The following is a 19,958-nucleotide window of genomic DNA, read 5'->3' on the forward strand; positions in this document are numbered from 1 at the left end:
TCTTGTTGTTTGTGTAGAAATGTTTGAGGAGAGCGACGTTCCAGCAACTCCCGAAGAGATATCGCGCTTGGAGGAGTTCATCCCGAGCAGACTGACGTGTCTCACTCTGCTCCAAGTCTCCGTCACCGTGTCCATGGCAGAGTTCAACCTCCTGCACACACTAATGCCCATCATCCTGGGACACAAGGTAGTTAGTGGCTTTCTGACGGCGGCTTTTTCATGTCTTGAGCTTTGTTCATCGACTGATAGAAAAGAAGTGTAGTGACAGACAGGAAATTAGATACAAAGAAGTACATTTCTCTTCAATGAAAAACTTGCTGGTCCTTCTGACTCCACACATATTGTTACATCCTGCAACAGAAGACCAAAGAAGGAGCACAGGAAGCTGTTTGGGATACTTTAAAGCAATCTGTGCCAACCTTTCAGAGGTTTTTCAACTATTGGAGACCAAGCATGCATGTATGCTTGATGTGTTGAAGCAAATTGAGAAGCTCTGAGGCCATAGATTATGCAATGTGTTTATATTTGTCAGTTTTACTCAAGTTGTGGAGGAGGTATAAAAGTTTCTATCGAGAGATTTGGAAGTCTTTTCAGAATAGAAATAGAGGGAAATTCTTTAACTGATGGATGTGTCTGCCACATAAGGCTCTCGGTCCGTCCAATGGGAGCAGTTTGGGGTTCAGAGTCTTGCTCAAGGGCACTTTGACATGTGGAAAGAGGGAGATGGGGAATCGTACCTTCTGATTGAGACATGACCACTCTACCAACCGGCTCACTTTTAATCCATTTACCTTTTTCTTTATTTCTTCATCCAGTCTGTGCCAGGACCAGTGACTGCTCCAGCATTTCAACCTGTGAACCCACTTCCCTCTGTGAGGTTCCAGGTTGAGAAGGTCAACGTGGAACACTCGGTGCCCATGTACGCTCCCGAGCTGGTCGGCGCCGTCAGCAGTCTGAGTCAGCCCTCGGACAACCTGCTGCACCACTGCTATGCTCACTTCTACCTCAAGGTGAGACAATATTCCACTGTGCAGAGTCACTATGTTTTCCACCGACATACCACTCAACCTTGTGAGTGTTGGAAGGCAGAAATAGACGGATGCGAATACTACTTTCACTCTTGTTTACCTTCATTTCCTTCTATGACGTTTTTAGTTAAGATTGGATTTTGTCAGTTTTGTGATTTTGATTACAACACCAAATGCAGAAGATTAGCAGATCCAGCTCATCTACTGTTGAGCAAGTCTGGATAACAGACCCAGATGCTATTCCTCTTGCCCCAGCACAGCCTGATGCTGCCTGAGTGCGTTTATAATGCAGGATGTTTACTGGGCACCATGCTGGTAGTCCTTATCACAGGGTCAGCGCAGGGTTAACAGTCACCTGGTCAGTGGCTGAGGGTCACTGTGACCAACCAGCCAATCGGCATGTCAATCTGCCAAGGTCCCAATGCTACTCCTGGATTTTGGCAGAGGGGATCACAAAAGGGTGGAGGTCATCATGGCCACAATTCACCCAGTTCAGGAAGTGATTTGAAAAGGGTATAAACCAAGGCTTATCTTAATCTGTGTTTTATTGACACTGGCTGTCAGAGTTTAGCTTTCTGTCTTCAGTGGAGTGGTTAGTCATTGTTTTACTTCTCAATCAGCTCAAGGAGAAGACTGAAGAGGTGAAACGTTGTATCACAAGCTGCAAACATGAAAAACTATTTGCTTTTGAGTAAAAGGAGCCTGAGTGCATGAGACAGCTTTTCATATTTCAGTAACCTGGTGCAGACTTGTCGTGGCCTTTTAATTGTGTCAAATAGAACTTTCCATTAAGTTTTTGTAGAATACTATGTTAAAAAGAAACAACTGGTTCTCAATGGCAGGAGGACTTTTTGCAGTTTTGTAAATTTATGACAAAATCACTGGACGTGCTGCTTGACGATTTTAAATTGCTCACCTTATAATGATTATGTTGTGTATAGTTCGTCACCAATGTGCAGGTTTGGTGATTAAAACTAGGAACACTTGTATAAATATCAGATTTAGTTGTTTCTGTCCACCTGCTACTGGCAGAAGAAAAATCACTATTCTAACAAATAGGCAAAATAGCTGTGGTTGAAATAAATAACGGGCTTTTGTTCAATTCTAAGTTGCCATTGTAGTTTTGCTGCGTTTGCAGGTGTTGAGCTGTCTGCGTGCAGCAGCTGTGTGCTTTGACAGCTGGGCACTCCCATCAGCTCTGTACCTCCATTATTAAACAGGACTTTTCCTCCCTGTGCTCTATTAACATTATGTAAACATTGAGATTATATTACATTAAGTGTGGATACCAGAAGCTTAGAGGGTGAGAAAATGATCATTAGATGTGTTTCCATTGTCCATTTTTAACATTTCCCTTGAGAGTTGTCTTGGATGAATGCAGTCATAAAAGCCATAACAGCATTCGCATCGTCTGGACCTGCATCTTTTCCCCGATAAATCACAGTGTAAAACTGAACAAAATCATAAAGTTATTTCTCTTTCTCCCAAAAGGATTTTTATTTTACCACAAACAGAATTTGATTGTTTGCTTGAATCTTTAGTGTATTAGTCGTTTTGTAAAAAAGTTGAGATCATCCTTCATTTGTCCCACAATGGGGAAATTTGCATTGTTGCAGCAGCGAGTAATAAAAGAGTTGCAAAAGAATACAAACAATAATACTATTAAAAACAATAACAACAACAAAGTCAATATTTTCAGTTTAATAATCCATTCGAGTCGATTGAAGTGTAATACAATGAAGTTGTCAGTCTGCTGTGTTTCATATGCAACATGGAATAAATAAACAAACAAACAAAGAAATGATAGACTGACCAGTCAAAGGCTTTAGGACAAGCTCCGTCACTTTGTGATCAATGCTGGGCTTCTTAGAAATAAGACGACTCTGATTCAAAGAGTTTGATTTAAAAAGTGCCCATTGGGGAGCTGATCTCAGCTCACTGTGAAGCCAACACAGGACAAAGACACGCACATTTTAAACCCATAGAAATCTTTAGAGTCATTAATTAACCTGAACAATTTTTTTCCACAGTAAAAGGACACCAGAAAAATCCTGTCCATACACAGGGAGAACATACATATTCCACAAAGAAAGACCCCAAACCTGGTTAGCACCCAGTGCTAACCACTGAACAACCAAGCTCATTTCATATTCATTCAAAGTGTATATTGTGGTTCTGTAAATACTTTTCTTTACATTATTGTCTGTTGTGAACATCAAATGTGTTCCACAGCTGTGCCAACAAAACCACATTAAATAGGCAGTAAATGTGCTTATTATTTTTTACATCAATCATTTGAACACTGTAAAATTCACCACACACGTTTGCTGCGTAAAACTGTGTTGTTATATCTGCATTAAGACAAGTATATTCTTCCACAGATGATGGCTGAAGACAAATAGGGTCAGTTAGGTGTAATGATGATTCAGCAATGTTTTCATGAAAGCGTTCGACTGTGCGAAGCTGTGGAAACTCAATCAGTGCAGCCCTGCTTCTTTCTTTCTTAATCTGTAATGTAATTATCAGTGGTATAATGCTCATCTTTCTGCACTCTGATTTGTCTTTTTCTCCTTTTTAATCTCTCTCCATCCTTTCTTCCTGTTTGCAGGTGTTTGGGTTCCAGGCAGGCTTGACATGCCAGGACAGTGCAGGAAGTTTTCTTCCCCTGATCCCCGTCATTCCTTCCTTCAGCACTGCGCTCTATGGAAAGCTGATTCAGATACCTGCTCTCTGGTGAGTGTGCACAACCAGCATGCATGGAAGCATGCCATGCGCACATGCACCATCCGTAAAATCTTCTGTTTCTGTTCCACTGTTAACTAGTATTGGAATGTGAAGAAATGTGCATCTTTCCGGTAGAGTTCAATGACAATATAACATTCTTAGAGTAGAAGCGTCTTCCTCATGCTGGCTGCAAGTGATGTGCACGTCTGCGGCACAGACTGGGCCTGCGGGGATGAGAAAACATTTTCTAAATCGTTCAACGGTAATGGTTTTGCTGTGTTTGGTTCAAGTAAAAACACTCCGACATCTTGGAGCATGGCTGGCATCCTAAAGAGCTTTCCAAAAAAGAATTTGAAAACTTAATATTGACCAGTTTTTCAATAAAACGCGCCACTGAGTCTTGCTGGCTGAAGGTGTGTTGCTGATCTATATTCTGTTGCAGCATTATATGATTCCTCTTTATGTGATTGATTGTACATAGAGTACATGTACACTTGGCTGTCTGCATACAATGTGTTCTCCCTGTATGTGGCACGCCAAAGGCCATGTATTGTGCTGCATAAACAGGATATCATGCCGTGCATCAGAGGTTATTTGAAGTGATGGATGAGCAGCTTCTTTTAGCGGTCTCTCAGAAAAAACAAAAAAGCAATGGTTGACTAACAACATCAATGCTCTCTTTAGTTTGAAACACTAGGACGGGAAAAAAAGGGACGATTAAAAAGAAAAAACTATTCTATATCCCCCTCTTTTTTTTCTTCTTCTTTTTTCCGTACCAGACATGGAATGACTCATGGGAGATGTCTCCAAGAGAGTTGAAGAGACTTTGTGAGTTGAAAAGAGGACACAAAGGAAACTGTGGTGGAGCAGTTGGACAAATATAGAGTTTATAGTGGTTCAACAAGGAGATATGAACAATAAGTGAATGTGGTGTTTTGTTAAATCCACAGAAGAAAAACCCCGATCGGAATACAAACAGAAAAGAAGACAACACGGTAAAATTGGAAAGCGGTGACAGAAATGAGCAGCCTGTCACGAGTCATTTGCAGACCGAATGACGGGGAGAGAAATGCCACATGAGATTAAATCAAGTAAATGAAAGGACGCAAGACGAAGTCAGGAAGATGATGGATTCGTGTAAAATGAGTGTGTTGGAATGTGACGACCAGAAATCAGAGCAAAACATTCAAAAAACAAAGAACACAATGCTTCAAGATGGAGCAAAGGAAGTGATTTTAATGGGATGTTATTAGGTTTATTTAACATTTGCATGAATTAGGACCCATAATTTTGTTCTAGAAAATAAATCAGTAGTGTCGGAACTAATCAAAGTTAAAGTTCTCTGCGTGGCAATGTCACAGAAGCAAAATACAATTGCTTGTCTTATCGTCTATGAATGTATTGTTGCTTCTTAATTGATGTGTGATGCTCAGAGGTGGCAAGAAATGCATTATCCAAAACATCCAATATTTTATTAAAACTGCTCAGAATCTTTTGCGTTAAACAACAGACATAATAATAATGTTTCATTTTTATTGGCTTTTAAAACTCAAAATCACTTTGCAGGTAACCATAAAAAACATATTTTGGGGGTAAAAGTTTTCTTGGGATAACATTAGAGGAATTCCCCCAAAAACCTGTGTTGGGTGTAAAGAATATTGGAGAATATTAAACACAGGAGAATGTGTTAATTTCTATTAAATCAATCATGCAAACTGTTTTATAACAAATCTCCTGGTGCTAGTTCTTTTTGCATGAGACCCATAGACTGGAGATACACACAGAAAACTATAAAAAAAAAAAGTTTGAAACTGGAAATAAACATTGTGATAAAAATTTTTTCGCTAGTCTTTATCAAAGCTCAAACATGTGCATTTACTTACTGAACATTGCCTTGTAATGTTATTTTATGGACACCCACTAAATGCTAAATTCTTCCTATTCATCCCACATAGAGCCATGTGCGTCAAACTAAGAAATATTTAGTGAGAAGAAACAACCTGTAAGCCATCCTGTTAAACTGAAATACATTTATATTTTTCCTGCCTGGGTGACCTTTTCGTCGGCTAATAAAACCAGTCCTCCACATCAGAACTCTTTTTTTTTATTTAGGACATGCGTTTTGTGTCCCACAGGAAAGACGCGTCCCGGGACACATTCAGGTCCTCACAACATGGGAAATACCTGGACGCCTCTCACACAAGCACACACAGCGCTTGCCCCCTGTCTGACACCTCGCAGTCAAAGTGCCTGTTAAAGCAGGAAACCAGTTGTGGAGCGCGAGCTTGGGAATCAATTTCCCCCCATTAGTTTAGATTTAAACATGTCAAGGAGCTGCAGATGGTTTTGACTTATCCTGACTTCTTCTCCAGGCAAACATTGTATATCTACTGTACAGCGGTTAGCCGGCCACAAAGGGAACCACAGGACCGTCGCCCATTCTGCTGTATGAGTATTCAGACAAAACCTGATTCCTTTTGCTCTCTGCTCCGAATAAGAGACCGCTAGTTGTTTGTTTGATCTCCGCCCCAACCCCGTCCTGCCCCCCGCCTCGCTGTCCTGCCTGCCTCTAATAGTGGATTCAGATGTCAAACGGATGTTGTTTTTCCTTCTGACAATCACTCGGTGTTTCTCATCTCCTGAGAGCCCTCCACATCAGTGCCCTCCCGTGGCTTTTCCCCCAGCTCAGCCCCGTCCTTGGAAACAACACTGACGACCCCTCACCGTCTCCGTGACAAGCGAGGAGGTGCTCAGTTACTCTCTGAGAGAATACAGTGCGTCCGTGTCCAGTCACAGTATGCACCAAGTGGTCTCTTCTTGCTTGAATAGGTATCAGACTGTGAGCACGTCACACTGCTCAAAGGATTGCTTCCACTTCATGTGATTCTCCCTTTTCCCCAACTGAAGTCTAACTTGATGTTTCCGTCAGTTAAAGTGGTTAAAAACACTTCTTCCTTCAACACTTGCATTGTTTGGCTTACTGTCAGTCTCTCTGCTGTAGCTGATGATGGAAACGGGTTTCTTATGCGGTCTTATGAGTTCTGTCACTTTCTGAGTTGGAGTGACTCATATTTGACCCTTTTCTGTTCAAGTGAGAGGCAAGACAGCCCCCCTTCTGACCTGTATGTCACCACAGTCAGAATCTCATAAACACCACCTGACAGTTTGCTCCTGGAAGAATGGTGACAAGCGGGTTTGACAGAAGACAGAGATGCAGCGTTTTCTATTGTATAGTAACAAACATGCTTCCTATTAGTTGCCTTCAGCTACGGACCCGGTTGAAAAATAGAAATTGCTCTAACCTGCGTTTGATCCCTCATTTGCTGTTGAGTTGTTTATTTCTGTTTGTTTGAGCATTTTGGGAATCTATTTAAGAATGGACATCTTTTTATAAGAACTTGCACATGGAGCACAGCAGGTTGCACGACAGACGCACAGTCGGGGGCCTCCTTCTCCAGCGGGCGAACCAGGGCCCAGAAGTGACAGAGCAGGTCACTGGAGCAGCCAAAAGATGCACTCCACCAGGTGGTAGCATTTAATTTGCCTGTATCTAATGTTTGTTTTGGAGCTGCTCCTCCCTGCTGATGTAACTCCAACAACATCCCTTTCCAAGATGTGCAGCTCTCAGAGTACACACGGAGCTGTGCACGCTTTCGATTTATAGTGAAATACTCGACAATGTAGCAAGAATTAGACTTTAGAGAGAAGGCATCATAGGAGCACACACGAGTTTTAGTGGGGAGCTGGCTTACGCTTAAGTGCGACTGACTGCCAGGTAATCATGGGGGATTTTGAGAGACACTGGGCGTCTGTGAAGAGCCGGCACCTCTGCTGATGAGCTGGCCCATGAGCACATGGCTCAGGTTTCCTTCAGTCTCACCACAAAGACTCCTACTCCTCACCGTGGGCAGCAGAGGGGCTTTCACTTAGAAAAGTACCCTGCTTTGACATCTTCTCCCCGTCTGCCTTGGCTTTAGTTGGGACTTTGTAAGACGTTTGGGTTTGTCCAATTAGAGCTGGATGTCTCTGCTTCTGTAGTGAAATCCTAAAGAAGTATAATTGCACCACAGCAGTTGCAGACTCTGACCTTGTAGTGTCTCGTATTGTGTTTTTTTTTTTTAAATCAAAAGAGCCAGCACATCTGCAGTTATGTTGGATTAGGGATGCAACTGTCTAAGATTAGCCTTGCCTGGGATGTCCTTGTGAAGGCACCACCGCTCAGTAGCAATATTTTAACCTTCCGACCTCAGATGGTTCATTTCAGTTCTTGATGTGTCTGTGGAAAATGTGGTAATAAAGTGTTACTGCAGGACAAACCTGGACTGAAAACCTGTTTGCTGCTTGTTTTAAGTTCAGTGAAGTTGATTCTGTAGCCACCCTATAGCATTGTGTGCAGGGCTGACTGGAGTTAATGTGTAACCTCAAGCGGGGCACACACATTAAGCCTGATCACAGTCGGTAAATGCTGGGCTGAGTTGTGGAGGTGGGAGTCTTACAGTAGGCAGCACTTGTGATAATATCTCTTTAAAAACCACCTCATGAGCGCCGATCACCTGAGAAACAGCTGGCTAAAGCGGTCTTAGTTTTTGGCAGTCATCCTGCAGTGCCATAGCCATAGTATAACCTTAAACTATATAGTATTTAGTCATTCATATTAAGCCTATATACCTCTACTATAAACAAAATAGTATAATCACCAATCATCAAGGTCACATTTGATCTAATCGAAATATTTCACAGCATAAAGCTGCTAATTGTGTAAAAAAGACAAGGGGGACACCCAAGTTGTGTGTTCACCATCTGAACATTATTCAAATTTATGTATTATTCAGTGTGTCCACTTTGTGGAGACAATTCAAAAACTGAAAATGCAAATAAACACAAATAATCCAAATTAATAAACACCTATTGAAGAGCTTTATTGAGCACAATATAGATTGTAATCGGAAGAAAGACACACGATCGTGCTCGCAACATCTGTAAATGAAACCTGTGAATGAAAGTTTTCTTTATTTTTTGCTATTATAGCCTACTGAGCTGTCATTAGATCAACAACAAAGCTTCTTGAATGCACTTTAACTCCTCTTAAATTAGGTCGCAGCTCAGAGGCATAAGGTTGTAAGTTTCCCAAGTGAACAGCAACATGTGGGCCCCCCAACCTCCCAGAAATCTGCACCGAGGCTCAGTCGGTCCGGCTGTTAAACCTGTTATTCTTGATAAAATCAGTGCTTTCAAAAAGGAAAAGAAAAAAAAAAGTGGGAGGTGGAAGGGGAATGTTAGAAGTGCCACCTGCATCGATCTCACCAAAACCTAACCTCACTCACACTCAGACACCCGAGCACACACTCACACGGACACACACATTTGCGCTCACACCACATAATACTACTTACGCAGGGCCACCTGACGGCAGCAGCATATGGAGTGGAGCCAAGGCCGGGGCCCACCAACCAACCAACCAACCAACAAACCAGCAGCAGCTCGGTGTGGTTCGTCGCATTGCAGGCCATAATTCAGGCCCACGCCGGCTTTTATGTGGCATTTTTAGCAGCCCCTGTTACTCGCTCAGCTATTTCTGAGGGGATAATTTCTCCAAGCATGTGGCATTACAGGTGCATGTTATATAGTCCCAAAAAGCTGCCCCGCTTCTCAAAACCTTTCAGAATAGCAAAGAATGTTGGGTTTTCCCTTGATATCTAATTATTCCTCTAAGTCTGTTATACTGTCAATTGTGAGTTCAGTTATTAGCACTACCTGTAAGATTTTACATTTATTTTAAATGTGACGTTGAGAGGTCCATTACTGTGTCTGGGCCAGTAGTCTAGACTCTAGATTAGCTCATGTTGTGATTTATGAAGGCTGCTTGAGGCATCTGAAGCACGAGGCTTCTGGTGTGATTGTAATGCCTCATTACTCCTGTTCATAGTTAGTCATAGCAAGCTGCTCCTGGTCTATGTCTCCACGCGGGAGCCAAGAGCAGGAGGACAAATGCTTTCTGTGTCCTTGAGTCAAAATGCAAGTCGAATTTAGCAAATGTACATGAACAGCGTTCTGGTGAGAACATCGAACTGTGGCGGTTGGATTTGTCCGCCGGCCATTTTGGCAGGCTGCGTCAACAAGGTGACTGGAACAATCATTTTTGGATGAAGAAAACTGATTTTGGGAGTGGCTGCTGGATGACAAGTTAGCATTTTTCTGCTCTGAGGTTTCGTTTATATGACAGATGACAGCGATTTCGACAATGATGTCACACGCACACGGCTACTGCGTCAACCGCTGCGCTCGTCAGCGAGACTTGGAGAGGTGTTGACTTCATAATGAAGTGATCATTATGAAGGCCCCCGTTCAGACCTTACTCATCAAGGGTCCTCAAAGTTCCAGAGAGCTGTTACTGTACGGCAAAGGGTAATTGAATGACCTCAAATCAGCGTGTGGTTGCTGTGGTCATGCTCTGCTTTGAGTTGTGGTTCAGAGGCCATGAGAGCAGCAGAAAATTCATTTAGCCGAACAAGGCAGCACATGCTTTCCAGGCCCGTCCCTGCACTTGAAGAAACATGGGAATGTTTTCAGAAAGAGGGGGCGGCTGGGGGGGGGGGTTCACATGATGAAGCAGAAGGGACTTGGGCACAGACTGCAACAAGTGGGCTTTATGTATTAACAGGTGTGTATTAAAAGTCTGGATTGGCCTATGATGTAATATTGTTCCACTTTTCACTCTCAACTATTTGAGTGGACAGGATTGTGAGCTGTAAGGTAAAACATCATATTTCGTGTGGCACAGTCTATAAAATATTTAAGCCAACTTTGTGTTTGGGATTTTTTTTTTTTTGTGTGGTGTCAGACAGTTTTATTTGGTTTTATAGCTGACAGAGATCAATGCGCGTATTGAGGAGTGTTGTATGGAGGAAATGGCATCAGTGAAAGCGAGCCCTGTGCTCCCCGTGATTGACGGTCGGCTTCGGATGGAAGCCTCCGCGCCTTCCTACGAGCACTGGAGCCGTTCACTGTGAGAGAAACCAAAGTCACACTGCTGCAGAAGCTGTGTACTTAGCCCCGTGATTGCAAGTGTCATTTGGTAGCTTAAATCAACAGGGGATTTAATTCACCTCTGTAAGTGTATGGTATGAACTTTCATGAGGAAGTCCAAGAATATGTGTTTAATTTAGTGTCAACTCTAAAGACCTTCAAACACTCGAGCTTCGTTTTTCCCAGTTTGTTTTATATTTCTACAGGCAAGTAAATTATTTATACTTCATTATTCGACTCAAGTAGATTTAGCGGATATCTGTGCCTGAGTATCTTTCTAAAGACTTTTACTCCCAGGTTGTCATTGCTAATAATTAAGCTGGTGCATCAACAATAGATGCGTGTGCATGCATATGTTAAGCTGGTCGGTACATGAATAAAATCAAACTTTATTTGGATAGCACTTTATAGTAAAAGAAATGGAATAATAGGAATAAAACAGGATAAAACATTATTTAGTTAAACCCAGTGATATTTCTGGTGCAGACTAGTGAGGGAGTAGAAGTTCAATTCTTTAGCAAGTTCCCCCTTATTTCAACTTAAATCATTCATTTTTGAAGAAACCAAATATGTATTTAACTTTTCCTAATAATTCACATCGGCACCTGTATGGACAGTTTTAACGAGAGTTGTTTTTTTTCTTCTTCATTTCCTCTTCGGCCAGACAGTGTTTAAAAGCTGTATATGGAAGAGAAGAGCAGTGGCTTCAGGAGCAGCTGTGGATGTTTTCAGTCCACCGAAACACTATTAATTCCTGAATCAGTCATCTGAGGAACTGAAGCTTGAGGGAGGGAAAACAGTGGGAAAACGTGAAGGATAGATGGATTATCAGCTCTGAGTGGATTATCATCTACTGTGGTGTGCATTCCACTGTCCTCGTCTCCCTGGCAGGCCTCAGGACTGCTGTGCATAGCCTTCTGCACCAAGACCCATGTAATCTTTACTGGGCTTGGAAAATTCTGCAGTTGGTGACGAGTTATTGGAGGCACAGGTGTCTCTATAAATACATTATTAATAATAAAAATATGTACAGTTCATACTTATTTTATCAGTAACCTTCTGCATAGAAGTTGAAGGACAGAACATAATTATTTGAGGACTCAGATTTAAAGATGTGAACTGTGGTACTTGATGTTATAACGAGACACACTAAAGTCTAACGCAAACTCTAAATAGTATAAATATGTAACATTGGGTTTACAAATAGACATCGCTTATCTGTACGTGTCCTTAAAAAGGAACCACATGTCCTCCACAGCTGGACCTGTCGGACAGAGGCAGAAGACGCACGCACGCACGCACGCACGTACGCACGTACGCACGCACAGGCCTCTTGATGTCTTTTCCTTTAACGCCTGATGAACCACGTCATTGCCATTTTCTCGCCTTGCGGTCTGCAGCTGTCTACGCAACTTGATTAAAACATTTCTTTTAGTAATCCCTGTGTAATGAAGCCCTCTCCTGAGAATGGATCTCAGTGTGTGTGTGTGTGTGTATCTGCATGTGTGTGTGTGTGTGTGTGTGTGTGTGTGTGCTTTTGTATTCACGTGTGTCTGTGTGAGGTTGAGTGCATACGTGTGTGTTATGGGTCAGAGGTGCTCCAGATGGGAGGAAGGGGAAAGCGTGTGTGTGTGTGTGTGTGTGTGTGTGTGTGTGTGTGTGTGTGTGTGTGTGTGTGTGTGTGTGTGTGTGTGTGTGTGTGTGTGTGTGGTGTGTGTGGTGTGTTTCTTTCTCTGAAGAGTTTGGGCTGTTCAGGATTGAGAGTGATTGAGAAATGCACACATGGAGCACCTTTAACCCCGGGGAACCACAAACCTCGGAGCTCTGGCCACAGGTACAGTCCATGCCCTCTTGTTAACTCGCTGCCTGATCCACAGCAGAGACTTGAGAGGAGTTTGGTTACACTTGAGAATGGATGTCATCATGGGCTGTAGTTGAGAGATGAAATAAAATTCTAATCACTTAATCACTGCCCCAGCAGTGTGACATTTAAACTGTATTCCAAACAACGAAGTTGGTGCAGAGATAACAAAATACTTGTAACATGAGTATCATTCTACAATGTGAGCCTAACCATAACATAGTGTTTTAATAACTGACAATTACCAGGAAATGTGATTATTGTTTTATGGATCATATATAGGTATGTTTATATTATAGAGTAGACTAACGTCTAAATGAAAATTCCAATAACATTTTTAAAATTTTGTTTTTATATTGTATTCATTCATTGATCCATCCATCTTGTATACAATTTTTCCATACATTGGGTGCTTCGGGTCAGTGCTTCCAAACCATCAGTCAGGTTCTTAGTCGATGAGGTTTTTTTCTCTGAAGATAAACTCTTGAGGTTTACACACCGTTGAAGGGGTGTTTGGTAGTTTGGTGCTGTTTCAGCTTGCAGTTTTAAAATTTAATGCTCCAGCTTTATGCCACAAGAGATGCATTCCACTCTAATTTTGTCTATTGCGTCAATGAAGTCATATTCCATGTAACTCTCTTGGTACGCTCTTTTTGTTTTTGACCGATTCATCTTTCTCTTTAGCCTGATGCTTTGTGATTTTTTTTTTTAATCCTGCTGCTGACTTTTACAGCTGACCTTTGTGTATATTGCAGACACTTTTAAATAGTGTTTTTTTTTTAATCATATATACATTTTAAAATAAATAATTAACTTTTAATGGAAATGCTTAAACCTAATAATTTTGTAACATAAATGAATATTTTGCTGCCTCACGTGGTTTCAAGTAAAAAAAAGAAAAGTTATACCTCTTAATATGAAGAAGGCTTCGTTACCCCCTGTGAATCTTTGGCGTCCCACCGAGGAACAGGGTTAGGAATCACTACTTTAGGGTGTTGAAATGTGTCTCCACCTGACTGTAAGGAAATGGCGGCTAAGTCATGGATGGGATCAGCAATCTATAACAGGGCAAACACACAGTCACATTCATTCATACCTACAAGTCATTTAGAATTGAGATTAACCTCAAGCACGTGTTTTTAAACTCTGGGAATAAACCTGTGTAAAACGCACACCTCAAAAATCCCCCAGGCCTGGACTTGAACCGTGGACTCTGAGACAAGAGTGCTCACCCAAACATTACTGTGCAAACCAGTGCACTCAACCCCCTCCACCCCTAATATCTGCTATCTAACCCAATTGACCTACAGGTGGTAAAATGACAAGTTCTCCCCTCCCCCAAGTTGCCAATGTAGGTGTTTCTTTTCAGTGTGAAGTGCTCGCTTCTTACATGATTTACAATCTTCATTTGGAGGCTCTACAAGACACTGTAGCAAGTCTTTTGTAGTGAGATAAAAGAGGGGACTTGAGAGCAGCCCATAACTCACTCTGGTTATTTTCAAGAGGGGGGGGGGGGGGGGTCACTGACCTTGGCTTGGAGAGATTTGGATTTCTGCAATACTTCAGATCAGTCTACACTACAGGAGAAAATAAAAGACCTGAGGTAGAAGCTGTCAGTCTTTCTTCCCTCCGTTTTCAGTTCAATTCCCTCCCAGGAAGCTTTGAAAATGGCAAAACAATAGCAGTTGAGGTATTTGTCAACAGTGTGATATGAGGAATGTTTGTGTTGGTGAATTAAAGTAGGATGTGACAGTGAATGATTCCAAGACACTGCAGATAGCATATCAGTGGCTATCTGTTGTATGTATCAGGCAAATATGTCAGCCTGTAACGGATTACATTGGCACCGCTGTGGACTCAGTAAATAAACAGATAAGTTAAAGTCAGGAGAAAGTCACACGTTGTAGGGCTTGTCCAAACAGGTTGCCTATCTTGGTGATCTGTGTTGAGTTCTCCCAATAACTTTCAGCTCTAAACAGCTAATTTGACGAAACATATTCCAGATTAACTCTCAATACTGATCAGATCCACCTGTGTCAAAGACGATACACCTGTCTCCGTCGCTGTCCACTGTGGGATCAGACACCTTGCTTCACATCCTTCGTCTACCGCCAAACCTGGTCCTCACAGCTGTCTGTGTTGATTTGTGGAAAGAGTGAGGCAACTGATTTTGGTACTGTACAGGATATGAGTAATAACAAAAAATGGAAGTTCTGGAAAGTGCAGGCAGGTTCCAAGCTTGTATCCTGGCAGGCTATGCGAACCATTAGGACCAGCTGCTCATGGCAGCACTTCTTCGATCACTGCAAGGTGCGTGCAAAAAGAGGTGGAAACCAACAGAAAAACACATTTGGCTCTGTTCTTTTTACCTGCGTTTGTCTTACACTACATCAAATGGCAACATTTGAAGATATTGTTTGTTACCTAAACATGCAAAACAGATGTTCTTCATAAATAGATGTGCAAGCTGCCTTTCTTAATTAGGCTACCTTCTTTTTCGGCTATAAAGTAGAATGCAACAACCTGCCAGGTCCATACCCAACTCCTGTCTGAGTTTGTCTTGGATGTTTTCCAAATTACGTTTTTAATGGGACTCCCATGTAAGGTATTATTTTACCTGGAAAATAACATACGGCTCGTCTGCGGTCTCTATCCCTCTATGCATACGCTTGGTGTTTTCCTTTTGTTTTTTTGCACGATTTCACGAAATTCTACCCTGCGTTTGCCCAGTCTGTAAAACATGCGTCCTTTCTCTACCTTTGGCTTTCGGTCTTTTTTTCACTTGAGTTTTGGCACTCTTTTTTTATAATGGTTCCAGTTGCAGGTTATTGCAGCAGCAGGCCCCCCCGTCAGCTGTAGCCTCATTACTGCTGCTGATCGCACTCTGGCTCACCAACCTGCTCTTATTCGTTTTATACGTGAAGGTGTGTGTGTGTGTACAGGTGTTTATGAGCTTGTGTGACAGCATACGTGTTGGCACGCAAGAATATGTGCATATTTTCACATTTACTTGTATACATTGATTTCTTTGTCCGTCCAGGTGTGTGCAGTTTTATGAGTTTGTCTCTGAGCATTTACGTGCTTGTGTGTGGCCTCTGTAAAGCAACATTGGTGACCTGCTGGGTGAAACCCAGCTGGATTGGTCTAAATATAGTCGTGACCGCAGTCGGACCAGACCAGGAAGTTGATTAGCCCTGAACCATCAGCCCAAAAGAATCCCAGCAATTATGACTTGAAGTAGGTACGGTATATTGGGTTACCTGAACGATCCATCCCTAATCTCACAAAAACAGTTCACTGTCATTTTTCGAGATGTGATTTGATATATTTAGGTGTGATTTTAAAAGGGAATTGCTGGAAAAAAGCTGTTGACACCTAAGAAAGGCGTTGTGTCTGGCTATGATATGCTAAATACTGTATTGGAAAAAAAAAGCTTGTTTTTCCACTTTATTTGAAACAGCTTCCCAACATGGCCTCTCATTATGTTGCTAAAATCTTGTGTTAGTTTTTCAATGCAATGGGAAGCATTGAAGCTTCATCATGGATATGCAATTAAACACAGCTTCACCTGGAGGATGGAAACATATATTTCCCCAGAGGATTCCTGCTTGTGTTGCATTGACAGCAGAAGGGTTAACCTCCACTTGAGACAAACATTAGCAAAAAGGTTTGCGTAGCTCTTTGCAGTTGTTGTTTCTCCATACCTTCTCACTTTTTGGTGTGATGTGATAATGCATCAAATGTTACAAGTCAATTTCTGCTTTGTTGTGAAGAAATTGCATTAAGTCCAAAGGATTACAATTGTCTTCTTTTAATCAATAAATTGATTGTAAGATGTATGTTTTTATTTTATTTATTTGAGAAGGCCTGATTAAAGAGTTGAGAGGGATCATCATTGATCCGTGATGCATTTCCATCCATCTTTTATACTGCTTTATCTAATTCAAGCTTATGGAGGGCTCAGGGCACCAGTCCGTCATCGTTAAAACACAGAACTAGTTGCACACATTCACACCTACGTCTCATTTAAAACCCGTTTAAATGACAGCCTTTTCAGTGAAAATGCAAAGCCTTTGTTTGTTTACATAAAAATGGTGCTCGGAGCCACTGAAAATGCAACTTTTTGAAAAAGGTGGAACGTTTACATTACGTTTACAAAACTCTTTACATTTTGACGAGTGAAAATGCAACTTTCTGAAAATGCTCAGGCAACGTTTCCTTGTGGATGGAGGAAACACAACGAGCATCGTTTTCAAAATGTTGCTGTGTAAACGCGACACTTTTCTGAAATAAAAAAGCAAAAACAATGTTTTCACATGAAACGTGCAAAGGAATCACTGATTATCAATGAATACATGCTGTTGGAAAAACCACAGTACCCATGCAGAAAACCCATGTGAGCTCCTCACATAAAACCGCTTGACTTGAACTGAGAGTACTAACCACTATACTACTCTACAGCCCAAAATTGATGTATTTGGAATATTTTTAAAGCTAACAAAAGAATTCTGTGAATTTTGGATTCACGTGTCATATTTCAAGTGTTCTTTTGACTACATGCTCCCTGCTTTGCCTCCATATTTGAACATATCCACAGAGGAAACAGCCGAGGCAAAGAGTCCCACACTTTGTATGGTACTCATGGGTCTGACTCACAGACTCTGCACAACACCATACCCTGTTTTGCCCAGTTCACTGGATGGAAAGGTTTTGTGCCAGTCAACCAGTCACTCACCCAGGCAGCCAGCAGGTCCGCCAACTGGCCTGTGGTAGCACCGGTGTAGTCCTTTGTCACTCAGTCACGGCTCTAGCGAGGGACAGGTGGGGAAATGAGGGCTAATGTTGTTGAAATGCACCGGGGGAAAACATATTTCATTGGCTGAAATTGAAACACGTAATGTTTCATAGCTCCCAACTAATTTTTGATTTCCTTTTAAAGTAGTTCTGGTAGCCTTTGCGTTTTAATAAATACAAATTTATTGACTTAATGGACTATTGTGAGGTCACAGACCTACATTTTAGGTCCTAAAGTATGAGTCGGGACACTAAATAGGTTGTGCTAGGTAATAGTTGTGATTTAATGACTTTTGTTCCCCAGGCTATAAGCCCAGTTTGTGATAAAGTCATATAAGTGGAGCTTATTTTGTTTCCCGATACATGGCATACCTCTTTTATGTTCTCAGATTTGTAGATTATTTAGCTATGTTACCATTGGTGATGCTTCAGGTGTTGTTTTCGTCTTGTGAATCTCTTTCCTCCCTTCAAAGCGCATGTTAAGAGTGAAAAGCAGCCTGCCAGAAAGCTGTTTACCATGTTGCAGGAAGAAACACTGACCGTGCCAGCCACTTAATGAAATCCGATGAGTGCCTGGCTGTCCTCACATCCAGCATTCCCAAAACACTCTAATGAGAGTCTCTGCTTCTCATTTAATTCCAAGTTGCTGTTCGCTAAGAATTGGGCATAATATAATAAAAACAGGTGCATAATTAAAGTTTTAGGGGACCACATGCACATGACAGCTCCCCTTAAACGCTATAAACACTCAAATAAGCCAACAAACTTTCATCCCTTGCCAGTCCTCTCATTGAAGTGGCTTTGCGAGCACATTTGCTCTGCATGTGGGGACATTGTTGTTGCCGAGTCCCCTTCACTTTCTTTTGTTCAGCTGCACTCAGAAAGCACCCATCTGAACACGCAAAAAACACATGAAAATCAGCTTGATTGATGCCTTGCTGTATAGCATGCAGCAGTAGTGACTTTTAATAACACAGAGCCATGACACTGCATGGTTCAGCATTGTGCCAAATGTGCCACATGTAGCCAGCGGCTCCAAAATGTATATGCATGCTTTCAAGGTAAACTCATTGGCCCTGTCAGGTTTGTACTTTTTCCCTGCCTTTATCTTTTCTTCTTCTTTTTTTTTTTTTTAAACCTACACTCTTACATCTCTCGATCAAACTCTCTCTGGCTTTTTTGTCTGGGTTGAGACAGCAGTCAGTTAGTAACCCCGGGTCTGCCTGTGTGCAGCTAACAGCTCTTGTCACCCTGCCGAACCACCCAGGAGCAGAAGAAAGGGAAAGATAAAGAGAGGAGAGAGAGAGAGAGAGAGAGAGAGAGAGAGAGGGAGGGAAGCAAAGCAGTTAAACGATTGCAGAACTGCTTCAGTGGAGTGAAAAGAGAGAGAGAGAGACCCCATGACGCATCCCACACTCTGAGCTGGGACCGGACCAAAATGGATGTGTGATTATATGAACTGTGATGCTCTTTCCTGACATGCTGCAACCATCCCCGGAATAGGCCACATTTCTGTTTTCAACAAAAACCCCATTAATCGGCAGCACTGTCTTTGCTTCCTTTACATTATGGAGGCGAGTGAGCACACGTGCGCACACACACACACACACACACACACACACACACACACACACACACACACACACACACACACACACACACACACACACACACACACACACACACACACACACACACACACACACACACACACACACACACACACTGCATGTGCATCTGGGCCAGGGGCACTGCCAATCCTCAGCCCCAGCCCAACAACCACCAAGAATAGAAGAGAGGAAAACAGAAGTGGAAATATGCTTGTTTTTTCTGTGTTTAGTTCAGGCCTCCTAGGTGTTTTTCCAGCGAATGGAGGCTCCTGGGATGTGGAGCGGGATAGTGAAAGAGAGATGTGAACGATAGAAATCGTTGGTGGAGACAGTGACAGGTGCTCCATCAGCCTCTCTGCAGACTGTTATTCCTGGTTGCTAAAGTGCATGTGCAGAAATTCTTCTTCTTCTTTTTTTTACCTTATGTGACGAATGATATTGTAGGACCATGACTTGACCGACTGGATATAAAAGTAGCTGCAAGACCTGATGCCTGGTCTCAAAATGTAGTGTTTTTGTATCGGCATGTTTAAGTGTCAGGCATTAGGGATGAAGGAGTGTGTTTTGACACTTTCCTAAATATGTGACGGAGGACACAATGACAAGAAAGACAGGGGAATACGAGAGAGGAGGAATTAAAGGACAGAAAAAAACTGTGGTTGTGTGTATGTGTGTCAGATGATAAATGAGAGCATGGTCCACTGAGGTCCTGATGGACAGCGGCCTGGAGGACCAATGGACTGCACTGTTACCTCATCCCCTCGAGTGCTCAACTCATCAGCTCGTCATACGCACAGACTCACACAAACTCTCTCCCTCCACACTCTTGGAGACAGATTAAATGTTAAATGCGCAGAGATTCTTTTCAGGGTCAAGTTTCTGGGCCGTACATCTTTTCACATAAATCATCATCAC

General features: G+C 42.1%; 1 protein-coding gene across 1 annotated transcript in view; it reads left to right on the forward strand.

The window, feature by feature from the left end:
- vps13b (vacuolar protein sorting 13 homolog B) overlaps positions 1–19,958 on the forward strand; it is a 372,358-nt gene that overhangs the window by 53,883 nt on the left and 298,517 nt on the right. The window contains 3 exon segments of the mRNA XM_080472571.1: positions 18–187; positions 816–1,010; positions 3,637–3,761. Coding sequence (XP_080328697.1) covers positions 18–187; positions 816–1,010; positions 3,637–3,761 — 490 coding nt within the window.

The sequence above is a fragment of the Lipophrys pholis genome, assembly GCF_963383615.2.
Source record: "Lipophrys pholis genome assembly, chromosome: 9".
Lineage (NCBI taxonomy): Eukaryota > Metazoa > Chordata > Actinopteri > Blenniiformes > Blenniidae > Lipophrys > Lipophrys pholis.